This window comes from Mobula birostris, chromosome 2 (assembly GCF_030028105.1).
Source record: "Mobula birostris isolate sMobBir1 chromosome 2, sMobBir1.hap1, whole genome shotgun sequence".
Lineage (NCBI taxonomy): Eukaryota > Metazoa > Chordata > Chondrichthyes > Myliobatiformes > Myliobatidae > Mobula > Mobula birostris.
In genome coordinates, this window is record NC_092371.1 from 225,000,123 (window position 1) to 225,015,253 (window position 15,131).

The 15,131-nt window shown below is 37.9% G+C and overlaps 1 protein-coding gene across 6 annotated transcripts in view; it reads left to right on the forward strand.

Annotated features, from left to right (window-relative positions):
• The window catches only part of ptprk (protein tyrosine phosphatase receptor type K), a 687,062-nt gene that overhangs the window by 617,772 nt on the left and 54,159 nt on the right, over window positions 1-15,131 (forward strand). For all 6 annotated transcript variants that reach the window (XM_072251546.1, XM_072251545.1, XM_072251547.1 and 3 more), the window contains one exon: window positions 10,726-10,910. In XM_072251546.1, coding sequence (XP_072107647.1) covers window positions 10,726-10,910 — 185 coding nt within the window. The remainder of the gene's footprint in view (window positions 1-10,725; window positions 10,911-15,131) is intronic.

The following is a 15,131-nucleotide window of genomic DNA, read 5'->3' on the forward strand; positions in this document are numbered from 1 at the left end:
TCAATTCCATCATCCAAATCTTTGCCATACATTGTAAAATGAAGCGATCCCAACACCAACCCATGCAGAAAACCACTATACACTGGCAGCCGCTCAGAAAATGCCCCCTTCGTTCCCACTCTTTGCCACCGGCCAACCATTCAACCTAGTATCTTTCCTGTAATACCATGGGCTGTAATGTTGCTAAGCAGCTTCACAAGTGGCACGTTGTGAAAGGCCTTTTGAAAATCCAAATACACAACATCTGCTGATTCTCCTTACTCTGTCCCAGTTGTTATTTTTTCCAATGAAGTCCAACAGATTTGTCAGGCAGGATTTTCCCTAAGGAAACAATGCTGACTTTGGCCTATTTTATCATGTGCTTCCAAGTACCTCCTGGCGCATGGCCAAATGGTTAAGGCATTGGACTAGCGATCTGAAGGTCGTGAGTTTGAGCCCTAGCCAAGGCAGCGTGTTGTGGCCTTGTCCTTGAGTATTTAACCACACACTGCTGCAGTCCACCCAACTGAAAATGGGTACTGGCAAAATGCTGGGGGTTAACCCCGTGATAGACTGGCGTCCTGTCTGGGGGGGGGGGTGGCGGGGGTCTCATACTCTCAGTCACTTCACGCCACGGAAACCGGCATAAGCCTATAAGGCTCGGGACAGACTTTAACTTTATTAATCGATCTAACCAATGAAAACTGTGGGTTTGTCATGGATGTTTGCTGCAATTCTTACCCCTGAGATGGAGACAGAGAGAGCCAAGGAAGTGACTCATCAAAGATAAGAATCAGAATCAGGTTTAATAACACTGACGTGTGCCATGAAATTTGTTGTTTGTAGCAACAGTACAGTACAATACATAAAAATACTATAAATTACATTAAGAAATGTATATTAAAATTTAAATGAAATAAATAGTCCAAAAAGAGAGTAGAAATAATGAGGTAGTGTTCAGGGCTTGGTTCGTTGTCCATTTGGCAACCTGTTGGCAAAGGGGAAGAAGCTATTCCTAAAACGTTCAGTGTGTGTCTTCAGCCTCCTGTACCTCCTCTCTATTGGTAATAAGAAGAGGGCATGTCCTGGGTGGTGTGATCCTTAATGATAGATGCAGCCTTTTTGAGGCATTGTCTTTTGAAGATGACCTCGATGTTGGGAGGACTTGTGCCAAACAACAACTGAATACTTCACTTCAGTATTCACTACAGAAAAGGATCTTGCGATTGTAGGGATGACTTACAGCGGACTAAGAATGTAGATATTAAGGAAGAGGATGTGCTGGAGCTTTTGGAAAGCATCAAGTTGGATAAGTCACCGGGACCGGAGGGGATGTACCCCAGACTACTGTGGGAAGTGAGGGAGGAGATTGGTGAGCCTCTGGCAAAGATCTTTGCATCATCAGTGAGGACGGGAGAGGTTCCGGAGGATTGGGGGGTTGCGGATGTTGTTCCCTTGTTCAAGAAAGGGAGTAGGGATAGCCCAGGAAATTACAGGCCGGTGAGTCTTACTTCAGTGGTTGGTAAGTTGATGGAGAAGATCCTGAGAGGCAGGATTTATGAACATTTGGAGAGGCATAATATGATTAGGAATAGTTAACATGGCTTTATCAAAGGCAAGTCGTGCCTTATGAGCCTGATTGAATTTTTTGAGGATGTGACTAAACACATTGATGAAGATAGAGCCGTAGATGTAGTGTACAGTGGCATGCAAAACTTTAATATTTTAAGAAAGAAAACTTCTTTATTTCCATCTTTTACAGTTTCAAAATAACAAAAAAGGAAAAGGGCCCGAAGCAAAAGTTTGGGCTCCCTGCATGGCAGTACTTAGTAACACCCCCTTTGGCAAGTATCACAGCTTGTAAACGACTTTTGTAGCCAGCTAAGAGTCCTTCAATTCTTGTTTGGGGGATTTTCATGAAATTCTACACCATTTTTTCTCCAAACATACCTTTGCTCATTGCGGCCAAAAAGTTATATTCAAAAGATTCAAAGGAACATCTAAACAAGCCTGAAGCATTTTGGAAACAAGTCCTGTGGACTGATGAAGTTAAAATAGAATTTTTTGGCTGCAGTGAGCAAAGGTATGTTTGGAGAAAAAAGGGTGCAGAATTTCATGAAAAGAACACCTCTCCAACTGTTAAGCACGGGGGTGGATCGATCATGCTTTGGGCTTGTGTTGCAGCCAGTGGCACGGGGAACATTTCACTGGTAGGGGAAAGAATGAATCCAATTAAATACCAGCAAATTCTGGAAGCAAACATCACACCATCTGTAAAAAAGCCAAAGATGAAAAGTGGATGGCTTCTACAACAGGATAATGAACCTAAACACACCTCAAAATGCACAATGGACTACCTCAAGAGGTGCAAGCTGAAGGTTTTACAGTGGCTCTCACAGTCCCCTGACCTAAACATCATTGAGAATCTGTGGATAGATCTCAACAGAGCAGTGCATGCAAGACGACCCAAGAATCTCACAGAACTTGAAGCCTTTTGCAAGGAAGAGCGGGTGAAAATCCCCAAACAAGAATTGAAAGACTCTTAGCTGGCTACAAAAAGCATTTACAAGCTGTGATACTTGCCAAAGAGGGTGTTACTAAGTACTGCCATGCAGGGTGCCCAAATTTTTGCTTTGGGCCCTTTTCCTTTTTTGTTATTTTGAAACTGTAAAAGATGGAAATAAAAAAGTTTTCTTCCTTAAAATATTAAAGAAATGTGTCATATTTAACTTTATGCCTTTTGGAAATCAGTTCATCTTTTACTCGCTTAGCTATTCACAGTAACAGAAATTTTGACCGGGGTGCCCAAACCTTTGCATGCCACTGTATATGGATTTTAGCAAGGCATTTGATAAGGTACCCCATGCAAGGCTATTGAGAAAGTAAGGAGTCATGGGATCCAAGGGGACTGTGCTTGGTGGATCTAGCACTGGCTTGCCCACAGAAGGCAAAGTGTGGTTGTAGACGGGTCATATTCTGCATGGAGGCCGACGACCAGTGGTGTGCCTCAGGGATCTGTTCTGGAACCCTTTCTCTTCGTGATTTTTATAAATGACCTGGATGAGGAAGTGGAGGGATGGATTAGTAAATTTGCTGATGACACAAAGGTTGGGGGTGTTGTGGATAGTGTGGAGGGCTGTCTGATATATAGCGGGACATTGATGGGATGCAAAATTGGGCTGAGAAGTGGCAGATGGAGTTCAACCCAGATAAGTCTGAGGTGGTTCATTTTGGAAGGTCAAATACGATGGCAGAATATAGCATTAATAGTAAGACTCTTGGCAGTGTGATCTTGAGGTCTGAGTCCATAGGACACTCAAAGCTGCTATGCAGGTTGTGTAGTTAAGAAGGCATACGGTGCATAGGCTTTCATCAATCGTGGGATTGAGTTTACAGTAAGAGCTGAGAGGTAATGTTGCAGCTATATTGAACCCTGGTCAGACCACACTTGGAGTACTGTGCTTCGTTCTGTCGCCTCACTACAGCAAGGACGTGGAAACCATAGAAAGGGTGCAGAGGAGATTTACAAGAATGTTGCCTGGAATGGGGAGGATGCCTTATGAGAATAGGTTGAGTGAACTCGGCCTTGTCTGCATGGAGGATGAGAGGTGACTTGATAGAGGGGTCCAAGATAATGAGAGGCATTGATCGTGCAGATCGTCAGAGGCTTTTCCCCAGGGCTGAAATGGCTAGCATGAGAGGGCATAGTTTTAAGCTGCTTGGAAGTAGGTACAGAGGAGATGTCAGGGCTAAGTTTTTTAAGCAGAGAGTGGTGAGTGCATGGAATGGGCTTCCGGCAGTGGGGGTGAAGGCGGAAATGATAGGACTCCTGGATGGCTACATGGAGTTTAGAAAAATAGACGGCTATGTGTAAAGCCTTGGTAGTTCTAAGGTAGAGACATGTTCGGCACAGCTTCATGGGCCGAAGGTCCTGTGTTGTGCTGTAGGTTTTTCTATGTTCTATGTTTCTATGATGGAGCTGTCTGAGTTTGCAACCTCTGCATCTTTGCAGTGGCCCCTCCGTACCAGGTAGAGGTGCAGCCAGTTAGAATGCCCTCTATGGTACATCTGTGGAAATTTGCTAGAGTCTTTGGTGACATCCCAAACCTCTTCAGACTCACAAGTGAAATATAGCTGCTGGTGTGCGATGAGAGTAAGGTGGAAATTGGCAGCAAAAAATAATGACATTTTTGAATATGTAAACACAAGGAATTCTGCAAATGCTGGAAATTCAAGCAACACACATCAAATTTGCTGGTGAACGCAGCAGGCCAGGCAGCATCTCTAAGAAGAGATACAGTCGACGTTTCGGGGTCAGTGAAGGAAGGCAGTGCTAATCCAGTCATCAAAGTTGGAAAAAGAGCCGAGGAAGTGGATTCTAAGTAAAACTGAAACAAGGGCTGTTCCAGTATCCAACAAAAAAAGACAGGCCATGCGGGTAGCCATATCTACGCTGCTGATTTGGAGAAACTGAGTGGAGTTGAAAAAGTTGCTGTTAGATGAAAGTAGGTGAAGAAGAGTTGCTCGGGTTTAAGGTAGAATGGAGATGTAGAGGGTTTAAGGAAACAGTTGTTTTGGTGGGCAGCACTGTTCACTTTCTTTTCAAATCTTTTTATTATTATATTATTCAAAAAAATAACATGAGTACATTGAAGTAACAACACTTATGATGTCTCAAGGGAAAAAAAACATCTTAAAGATTGAAAAGTTTTGTGATAATAAAAAAACCCTACTAAGCAGAAAAAGTGGGGAAAAAACCCCATTAGGTGTACAATCCCAGAGACATGTGTCACACAAAAAGCTTCTAAAAATAATCATCAAACCGCCAGCAAGAAAGAAAAATATACCAAAAAATTTACAATTAGATCATGGAGAAAATCTGTCAATTAGCTCAAATGATAACGAGCAAATGAGCCCCATCTTTTCTGAAAATCAAATAAAGGTTCAAAGGTTCGACTTCTAATTTTCTCCAAACTAAGACATAGCATCACTTGAGAGAACCATTGTGACAAAGTGGGAGCTGATGTATCCTTCCACTTCAACAAAATGGCCCTCCTAGCTATCAACGTAACAAATGCAATAACATGTTGGTCAGACACAGAAATACCATGGATATTTTGAGGAATTATTCCAAAAAGCACTGTTAATTTGTTAGGGTGTAGATTAATTTTAAGTGCTTTAGAAATTGTTTGAGAAACTGACTTCCAGAACTGTTCCAGTAGAGAACAAGACAAAAACATGTGTCAGTGTAGCTATCTCAGTTTTACATCTATCACAGTAACTATCAACATTAGGAAATATTTTAGAGAGTCTCTCCTTCGTTAAATGGTAATGATGTACAATTTTAAATTGAATCAGTGAATGACTAGCACAGATCGAAGAAGAGTTAACCAACTTCAGAATCCGCATCCAATCCTCCGTCATAAAAGTCAAATTGAGTTCCTTTTCCCTATCCTGTTTAATCTTAAATAAAGGACGCTGATCCCATTGTAATAATAAATTATAAATTCTTCCAATAGAACCCTTCGTCGAAGGGTTCATACTCATAATAGTGTCTAACAGGTCAGCCTCCAATATGTAAGGAAAATTACTTAAATATTTTTGTAAGAAATGTCTAACTTGAAGGTATTGTAAAAAGCGTGAGTATGAAAAAGAGTATTTATCAACTAATTGTTCAAAAGACATCAATCTATCTTCTTCAAATAAATCTGAAAAATAATTAGTGCCTTTATTTTTCCGAAGTAAAAAAAATTGGATCACTCAAAGAAGGCTTTAAAAAGTAATTTCGATAAATTAAACTACAAAGTTTAAATTTTTTAAGATTAAAAAAATTGCGGAACTGGAGCCAAATTTGTAAAGAATGCTTAATTGCAGGGTATAAGTTTAAATTAGCAACTTTAGCTAATTGTATAGGTAAAGCAACTCCCAGTAACGAGGTTAAATAAAACTGTTTCACAGCTTTCAGTTCCAGGTCTACCCAAATTGCCCGATCGTTCTTATCAACCCAATATAACCAAAAGGACATGTATCGCACATTAACAGCCCAGTAATACATTCTTAGATTAGGCAAAGCAAGATCTCCATCCTTTTTCAACTTTTGTAAGTGACATTTACTAATTCTTGGTCTTTTATTATTCCAAATAAAAGATAAAATAATAGAATCAATCCGATCAAAAAACTTAGTCAAAAAAACAGGGATATTCTGAAATAAATATAAACATTTTGGTAAAATCATCATTTTAACTATATGAATATGACCAACAAGTGAAAATGTAAGTGAACTCCATCTACTAAATAAATACTTCATAGAGTCTACTAAGGGAACAAAATTGGCTTTATAAAGATCCTTATATTTTTTAGTAATTATAACACCTAAATATCTAAAAGAATCCGTGACTTTAAAAGGAGTATTATCATATATAGAGACATTCATTTAAAGGAAACAATTCACTTTTACTAAAATTTATTTTATATCCTGAAAAATCTCCAAATTCATTGAATAATTTTAGCAAGGCAGGAGTAGATTCGTCAGGATTAAATATATAAACCAATAAATCGTCAACGTCAAGAGAGTCTTCTGCATGGTCTCATTCAAAAAAATCCCATGAATATTTTTAGCTTCACGAAGAGCAATAGCAAGGGGTTCTAATATTAAATTAAGTAACAAAGGACTTAATGGACAACCTTGTCTTGTCCCCCATGAAAGCTGAAAAAAAGGAGACCTACAGTTGTTAGTGACAACAGTAGCAATAGGAGCTTTATGTATCATTTTAATCCAATTATTAAAATTAACACCAAAGCCAAATTTCTCTAAAATATTAAATAAATATTTCCATTCGACTTGATCGAACGCTTTTTCAGCATCCAAAGATAGGATGCATTGTGGAGTTTTAAAAGAGGGCGAATATATAATGTTAAATAGTCTCTGAACGTTTGAAAAAGAATAGTGACCCTTTATAAAACCTGTTTGATCTTTAAAAATAATTTTACCCAAAATATTCTCCAACCAATTGGCCATTGTCTTTGACAGAATCTTAGCATCGACATTCAGTAATGAAATAGGTCTGTATGAGGCACAGTCAGTAGGATCTTTATCCTTTTTAAGAATTAAAGAAATAGAAGCCTCATAAAAAGTAGAGGGTAAATCATCTTTCACAAAAGAATCCTTAAACATTTCCGACATATACGGAGAAAGCAATTTTCCAAATTTTTTATAAAATTCCACAGGATAACCATCAAGTCCAGGGGCCTTACCAGATTGCATTGAAAAAATAGCTTTATGAATTTCGGCTTCAGTAATTTGGGCATCAAGAGTTGTTTGATCCTCAACAGAAATTTTAGGAAAAGCAATCTTTCATAAAAAAGCATTCATTTCAGAAGAATCTAATGGACGTTGAGATTTGTAAAGTTCAGTATAGAAATCTTGAAAAATCTTATTAATTTCTTCATATTCCCGAGCCAGGGTACCATCTTTCCTACGGATTTTCAAAATTTGCCTTTTGGCTCCAGCCATTTTTAATTGAGATGCGAGCAGTTTGTTATTTTTATCTCCAAACATATAAAATTGACTCTTTAACTTAAGCAAATAGCCTTCAATGGGATGAGTTAATAATAGGTTATATTGTGATTGAAGTTCCACCCTTTGTTTGATTAAATCAATATTAAGGGAAATTGCATAAATATTATCTAAATCTTTAATTTGTTTTGAAATTTTATCTAATTCGACTTTAGTCTGCTTTTTAAGTTTAGCTGAATAAGAAATAATCTGACCACATAAAAATGCTTTAAATGTATCCCATATAATTAATTTGGACGTACCCCCTATATCATTAAAAAGAAAAAAAATCTTTTATCTGGTTTTCAATAAAACTGACAAAGTCAGAGTTTTGGGCACTGTTCACTTTCAATCATCTCCTGTGTTGATAAGATTTACTCAAAGAAAAGTGGAAATGTGAGGAATGTGCTTCATGGAAAGAAAAGCCTGAGGCAATGAAAGTTCTACTGTCTAATTATTAACATTGGTGATCTTGACTTGTGAAGTTCATTCAAAATAAATAGTTGGACAAAAGTTTGCCAGGTATTTGTTACTGATTATTTGGGCTTGTAATATATTTGACAGAATAATTTACAATAATTAATAATCAGATGAACTGTGTGGCTCTGCAAATTGGTTAATTTGCCGTGTACATTGCATTAAAGATACCTAACACTTAACACATAGACCACATTATAACTTCTGCAAGATTAGAAAAGACTGAATCCTTTGTTCTGTTTTTGCTGCAGCAAAAATCTGTTTAAAATTAGCCAGGCTTCTCCCTATTACCCATTAGAGCCATACTGTGATGGTATAGTGAATTTCAAAAATATTGGTTAGGTAGCAATGGTGTTGAGTTTTGTTTTAAAAGAATGTCAAATAAATTGTCTGGTTGGTATATATTACAACCAAAGTTAATCCAGAATCTTTTAAATTGTGCTACAATTATAATTTGTCAAATTTGAAAGCAAAATCCTTTATCACATTATTATTCATATGTCCTTCATTGAATAATTGCTTGGAGAACAATTACTACAAAGAACACTTGCAAACTCAATATTTCTTGGCTCCTTTTTGCAGTGGTTAATTCAGTGGGTTTTGCAAGATTGTATGTTGCTGCATGTGCTGTCAGTAAATGTTTGTTCCTGAGTGGCAAAATTCATAATTGTTTTTACTTATTTTAATTTGCTTTTCCTAAATGTTATCATGTTGAAGTTCCTTCATTGCACTTGTTCAGTGATCGTACACAGTGCAAAAGAAGCAACTAGCTGTATAGTTTGGCAATTAGTATTAAATGAAGCACAAGATTTCAGATTTAAATGACAACGCTGTCAGATGATTCAGAGCTACTTGCTCTTAACTGTTGCAACGTAAGGTCATCTGAACTCTTTGATTCGAAAAAAAACAAGAAACTTGCAAGTGAAGATCTGAAATAAAATCACAAAGTGCTGGAAATACTTGACCTGCCAGGCAGATAAAACTAGAACGTAAAAGCAAGGACGTAATGCTGAGGCTTTATAAGGCGTTGGTCAGACCACACTTGGAGTATTGTGAGCAGTTTGTGTCCCTTAGCTAAGAAAGTATTTGCTTACATTAGAGAGGGTACAGAGGAGGTTTACAGGAACGAAGATCACTGTGTATTGATAAATCTGACAGCCTGATGAAAGAAGTTGTCCTGGAGCCTGTTGGTCCTGGCCTTAAAGCTGCGGTAACATTTGCCAGACTGAAGCAACTGAAACAGTTTGTGGTTGGGATGGCTGGAATCCCTGATGATCCTTTGGGCCCTTTCAACCAGTCAGGATGCTCTCGATGGTGCATCCCTGGAATGAAAGAGTAAATGTATGAGGAGCATTTCATGGCTCTGGGCCTGTACTCTTGAAGTTTAGAAGAATGAGGGGGGAATCTCATTGAAACCTGTTGAATATTGAAAGGCCTAGATAGAGTGGATGTGGAGAGGATGTTTCCTGCAGCAGGAGAGTCTAGAACCAGAGGGCACAGCCTCTGAATAGAGAGACATCCTTTTAGAACCGAGATGAGGAGTAATTTCTTTCGCCAGAGGGAGGTGAATCTGTGAAATTCATTGGCATAAATAGCTGTGAAGGCCAAGTCATTGGATTTATTCAAAGCGAAGGTTGGTAGGTGCTTGATTAGTAAGGGTGTTGTAAGGTTATGGAGAGACGGCAGCAGAATGAGGTTGAGAGAGATAATAAATCAGTCATGATGGAATGGCAGAGCAGACATAATGGGCCGAATGGCCTCATCCTGCTCCTATGTCTTATAGTCAATATTTGGAGGGAGAATCAGTGGTAACCTTTCAGAAACATTGACTGTTTCTTTCTCAGCAGATGCTGCTGAGCATTTCCAAACTCCTCTGATTTTCATTATGTTGCCGTGCACCCTAATCATCGAGAAACCTTATTCATTGATAAAACCTGATTCCTTCGTCTGGCACGTCAGTTTTGAAACTGAGCCAGTAACATTATTTTTCAATTTAATTCAAATGAATTTAAAGATTTTCAAATAAAGCAGAGAGTGAAGATATATTTAATCATTGTATATATCAATTCATCTAAAATAGAGATGCTAATTTGTGCATTTAAAAAATTTTTTGAACTATGTGTCAATCTTAATTTGTGTTTGTTCCTTTACGCTGCTCTATTCTACAAAGTGCCCATTGCTGGTGAGTATTTGAAAACAATGGATTTAAGCGTTACAGGAAATATAGAAACCATGTGATGTAGATATTATGTTTGCCGATGAGTGTTATCTTTTTGCTATATTTGAAGACTGTGATCTTCTGAGTATTTGGACAAATGTTATTATCCAAGCCTAAAACGTGTACCAGCTGCTTAATGGCTCCCCTCCTTCCCAGGAATAGAGTTGCAATGTGTTTTTATTCTTCTATGTGTAAATACAGCAACTGAAAAGAGCTGGATTGTGTTTTAGGAAATAAAGTGTTTTGGAGTGTTCTGGTACAAATCATAAGGCAGTCTGTACAATTTTAATGCTGGGTAGATCTCATGATAAATGTGTGGAAACAACATAAATATCTTTTCAAATGGTGTAGTACATATTCTTGTCAGCATGCCAGGTGTAAGATTATGGTGAAGGGTGACTCTAAAATTGCACACCATTTATCTCCGGTCTGTGTTCTTTTGTCAAAAGCAGACGGAGAAATTGAACATGAAGTAATTTTGTTTTTGTTCCCCTAGATGAAAACCATACGGTGTCAGCAGAGTCAAGCAGGTTGCTGGATGTGCCTCGTTTTCGTGGTGAGCACGCAGAATCTCCATACCAGACTGGCCAGCTTCACCCTGCCATTCGGGTTGCAGACTTATTGCAACATATCAACTTAATGAAAACATCAGAGGGCTATGGCTTCAAGGAGGAATATGAGGTGAGAGTACAACGCAAGTGAATGTTTGATACTACTCAACTTTGGAGGGTCATCTTTCTTTAACTGAATAACTTCCAGGAATTCCTACCTATAATCTCTGTTTCCTCATTTTTGTTTCCAGCATGTACTAATTTTTTTTTCCCAGAGCCATCCTTGACTCTGGATGATAAGAACCTGCCATTTTGGTGTAATGAAACATGCATGAACTTTGCAACTGTAATCCTTTTACAATAGTCACAGTAAACTTAGTGAGTGAAATATCCCACGATTGGATGCACCTTCAGACTTGCTGCTGCTTTCCTTGGCCTCTCCTGACATCATGCCAACTTTGGGAACTCCATCTCTCTGATGCGATTTTGGTCCATTTACCAAGGATGATTGCAGTTCCAGGGATCTTGCCTGTTTTGGAAAGGACTTGCTCAGAGGTGGCAAAAATGTGCCCAAGATGGCGCACACAAAAATTTTGCTGGCACACGGCATGCACCAATTCTTTGGGCCCCTACCCTTAATCAAAAAAAAACTTAATGCTTATAAGGATGACCAAATGGCACAGCAAATGATTTTGTACAACCCAAGAACAGTGAGATGGACTGTTGGTGCCAGCTGGGTAGTTCTGAGAATATGGGACATTAGATAATATGTTTTGAAATCCTGACAGACCTGAAATACACATAAGTATTTGGATAGTGAATGACTACAATAACAATACCATTTAAAAATGGTATTGTTTAATATTTTTAAGATTATATTGATAATTATTGATAATTTTTGAATAGGTTTCTAAAATGCTTCATATATTTCAATCTACTTCTTTTACTTTTATTAATAGCAAAACAAAGAATACATGTAAATAAGCAACAGGACTCATTCTTTTTCCTTAAACAAGGTCTATTATCGTCGTTACTAATTCATTTGTCACTAATAAACCTCTGTTCAATGTTACTATGGCACTCTAGAATCTTTTTCGATGATTATCACCAATTTGAGGACACACTGTCAAAAAAGGATCCTCATGCCTGTGCTAGGGTCTGCATTTATAGCTTGCACACAGTAAACTGGTTGGTAACAGACTGGAATGTTTGCAGATCACACCGAATTGGTTAATATCCTGCCAGCCATTACTTAGGATCCTGAAGCTGCTAAAATTTGAAAAGTTAGGTTTGTGCATAAGGAAGTTAGGTGCAACTGATCAGTAATTGATGTGATGCCTTTTGTAACTGTAGCCTATCTGACACTGGCAGCATGCAAAAGATGGTTGATATATTTTCTGCAAAAATTGGTAGCTAATTAACGGTTGGTTGTAAGGCTGCATCTCCTTTGTCTACAATATCAGGTGGTTAACTGCTCTCTGTTTGTAGGAGATTCCATAGTCAGTCTGCAAGAAATATTGGAAAGAAACTCCTGAGTATTGATAAGTTAAGCATTTTGCACTATAGTCAACTAGACAGCCCAGGTCTTACAGTTAATGTCACAATATATAGCTCTTTACAGTCATACCTTAAGATAGTTTAGATTCTGCTGCTGTTGAGTGAGATGTTCCAAGAACAGGGAGGATAGCAAGTGAAGAGGGAAACTGACAGTATGCAGAGAGGACTTTGTTCATCCCAACCCCCAGCCAGCTCTTGCTTTCCACTAAAGCACCCCTTCCTTAGCCTGCCACTTTGTGGAGAGTTTTCCTTGCCCATATGAGTACTGTGGAAAATGATCTCTGGAGCAAAAAAAAAAGCACTACTTTCACTTTATGCAGCTTCACGTTTCCTGCTCTGAATCTGTTTGCAAATCATTGTTTTTGGAAGTTTGAATTTATGAGAAGTTGTATGCTTTCAAGATGCAACAACTTTGAGTCTTTTATTTCAGGCATCTGTTTTAGGTATGTACAATGATAGAAGATTCACTGAACATTAACTGCACATGAGCTGCAGCACAAAACAGTGAGTTACTTTATAAATAAGTGAATCAAGTGATAAAAGTCAAAGATTAAAACATGAGACATTTATGAAACTTGTAGACACTGAAACAATGAGTTACAGTTTCAAAACAATCGTAGTTTCAATGAGTTGGAGCTTAATTGGCCTATCTTACCCAAATTGTTTCCAACATGTGTTCTCAATTGATGTAATGATGTTGATTGTCGACTGAATGTAACTTGCAATTAGCACAGTAAAACTATAATTGTTTCACCTGAAAGTGTAGAACATCCAATGAATGAACTACCAGGATTGCAAATCATTTAATGACGCATGTCAGTGTGCAAATATGGTGCTCTTTTCTATCAGGAAGAATAGGTTTCATGCATTCATCAGAAATTCAGTCAAATTCTTTAAAGAGTGGATTAATAACTTTTTTAAATAGATTATATGGTGCCATCACTATCAACCAAACTGGATAGGTTTCTGTACTGCAACATTCAAGGATTTTGTCATGTTGGTATGTTTGAATATCAGGATTTATTCTATTTCAATCAAGTGATATGGTATTCATTATTAACTGAGAACATAGTTTTACTGATAATGTTTCCTGTAGAAATGTATTGTTTCTGAGCAACTTCCTGTTTACTTGTCACTCTAAAGAAGCCAGCAGAGTGAAAGCTACATATCACAAAGGATTCTTACACAGCATTAAAATGTAATATAGACTGAGCAGTAACTATTAAATAATTTATGTCCAAGATGATCTGTTAAGATTTCACAGGACTTGGAAAAGTTACATCTTGCAACTAAATCTTGTTGGATTCTTTCCTCGTGAAGGATTATTTACTGTGGTGGATTTATGACAAACTGATTAATTTCATGCTAATTACTGGCATTTACTTCTCTGTCAGTGACTTCACTAACATGAGGGCAGATGACAAAAATTCCCATTGCAATAACCCACATTGTTATTTGAGGGGGATAAGTTATCCAAATGGTTTGTTTTCATTGAAAAGGATCATTTTATTTCACACAGGAGTATTGCTTTCAAGGTTTTTTTTGGTCATGCATCTGTATTTTGGGTGTCACATACAGTACTCTGCAAAAATCTTAAGCACATATATCTAGCTAGGATGCCTAAGACTCCACAGTACTGTATTTGGCAAGGGTGGCGTGCAATGGGAGAGGTGTGGGACAGGTGGCAGAGAAGGAATGCCAGTGATGGGAGGTGGCGCAGGTGCAGTCTTGCCCAGCCCTGAGACAACAAGGAAGGTATTTGATTCCAAATAATTGGTTTATTGATCATTGCAAGAATTTCTCTCTGGTGCTTCCTGCTCCCTCCTCTCTCCCTTCCCCCTTCCCCAACCATAATTCCTCTCTCCCTAATCCCTTCTCACTCTCAATCCACAATAGATACCCATATCAGAATCAGGCTTATCATCACTCACATATGCCATGAAATTTGTTTTTTTTTTGGCAGCAGTACAGTGCAATACATAAAATTGCTACAGTACTATGCAAAATTCTTTGGCACCTGAGCTCTTTGTATGTGCCTGAGACTTTTGCACAGTACTATATCTGCCTGCCTTTGTAATTAAGACACCTGAGTTTTAACCGATAGAGGGTGTACCTATTCTTATTTCATACTATCTAGGAGTAACTTGACATTTGTTGCATTGATCTCAGTCGGAACATCATAAAAAATTTCCACAGTGGGTGGAAAAAGAGATTTAAGGGCATGACAAACACTGAATTTTAAAGCTTGATATTTGCATATCTGGCAGTCATTGGTAGCTGAATTTGTCTGTGAGTTTGTGGCCATGTTAATGTTTACTGGAATAATGATTCAGGTATTAATTGTTCAATGGCTGCCAACTATCCAGGGATTTTAAAGAGTTCACTTCATTAAAACTAATCTGGAATAATAATTGACTCTTGGAACTGGTGATCATTAAAGCACTGGATTGCAAAATCCCTCTTCTTTAACTAATACCATTAAGGGATTGATATCTGATGCCGCACCTTGTTTGAGGCCTAAATGTGACTCCATAATCACGTCCCTTCTCTGAAATGGACTATCAAACCGTTCAGTTGATAAATTGCTGTATGCAATCAAAATGCTAGATTGTGATGGAACTGGGCCTGATGCAAAAGGCTGGCTCTTTGGTATTTAAAATCTATTAAAATCGAATATATTTTTATCTAACTTTTAAAAACCAGATACCATCTTTTTAAGTATATGCAATGCCATGCAACACAAATAAAAAAAGTCATTAAAGTGAGGTAAAATAATTTAAAAAAGGATACTTGC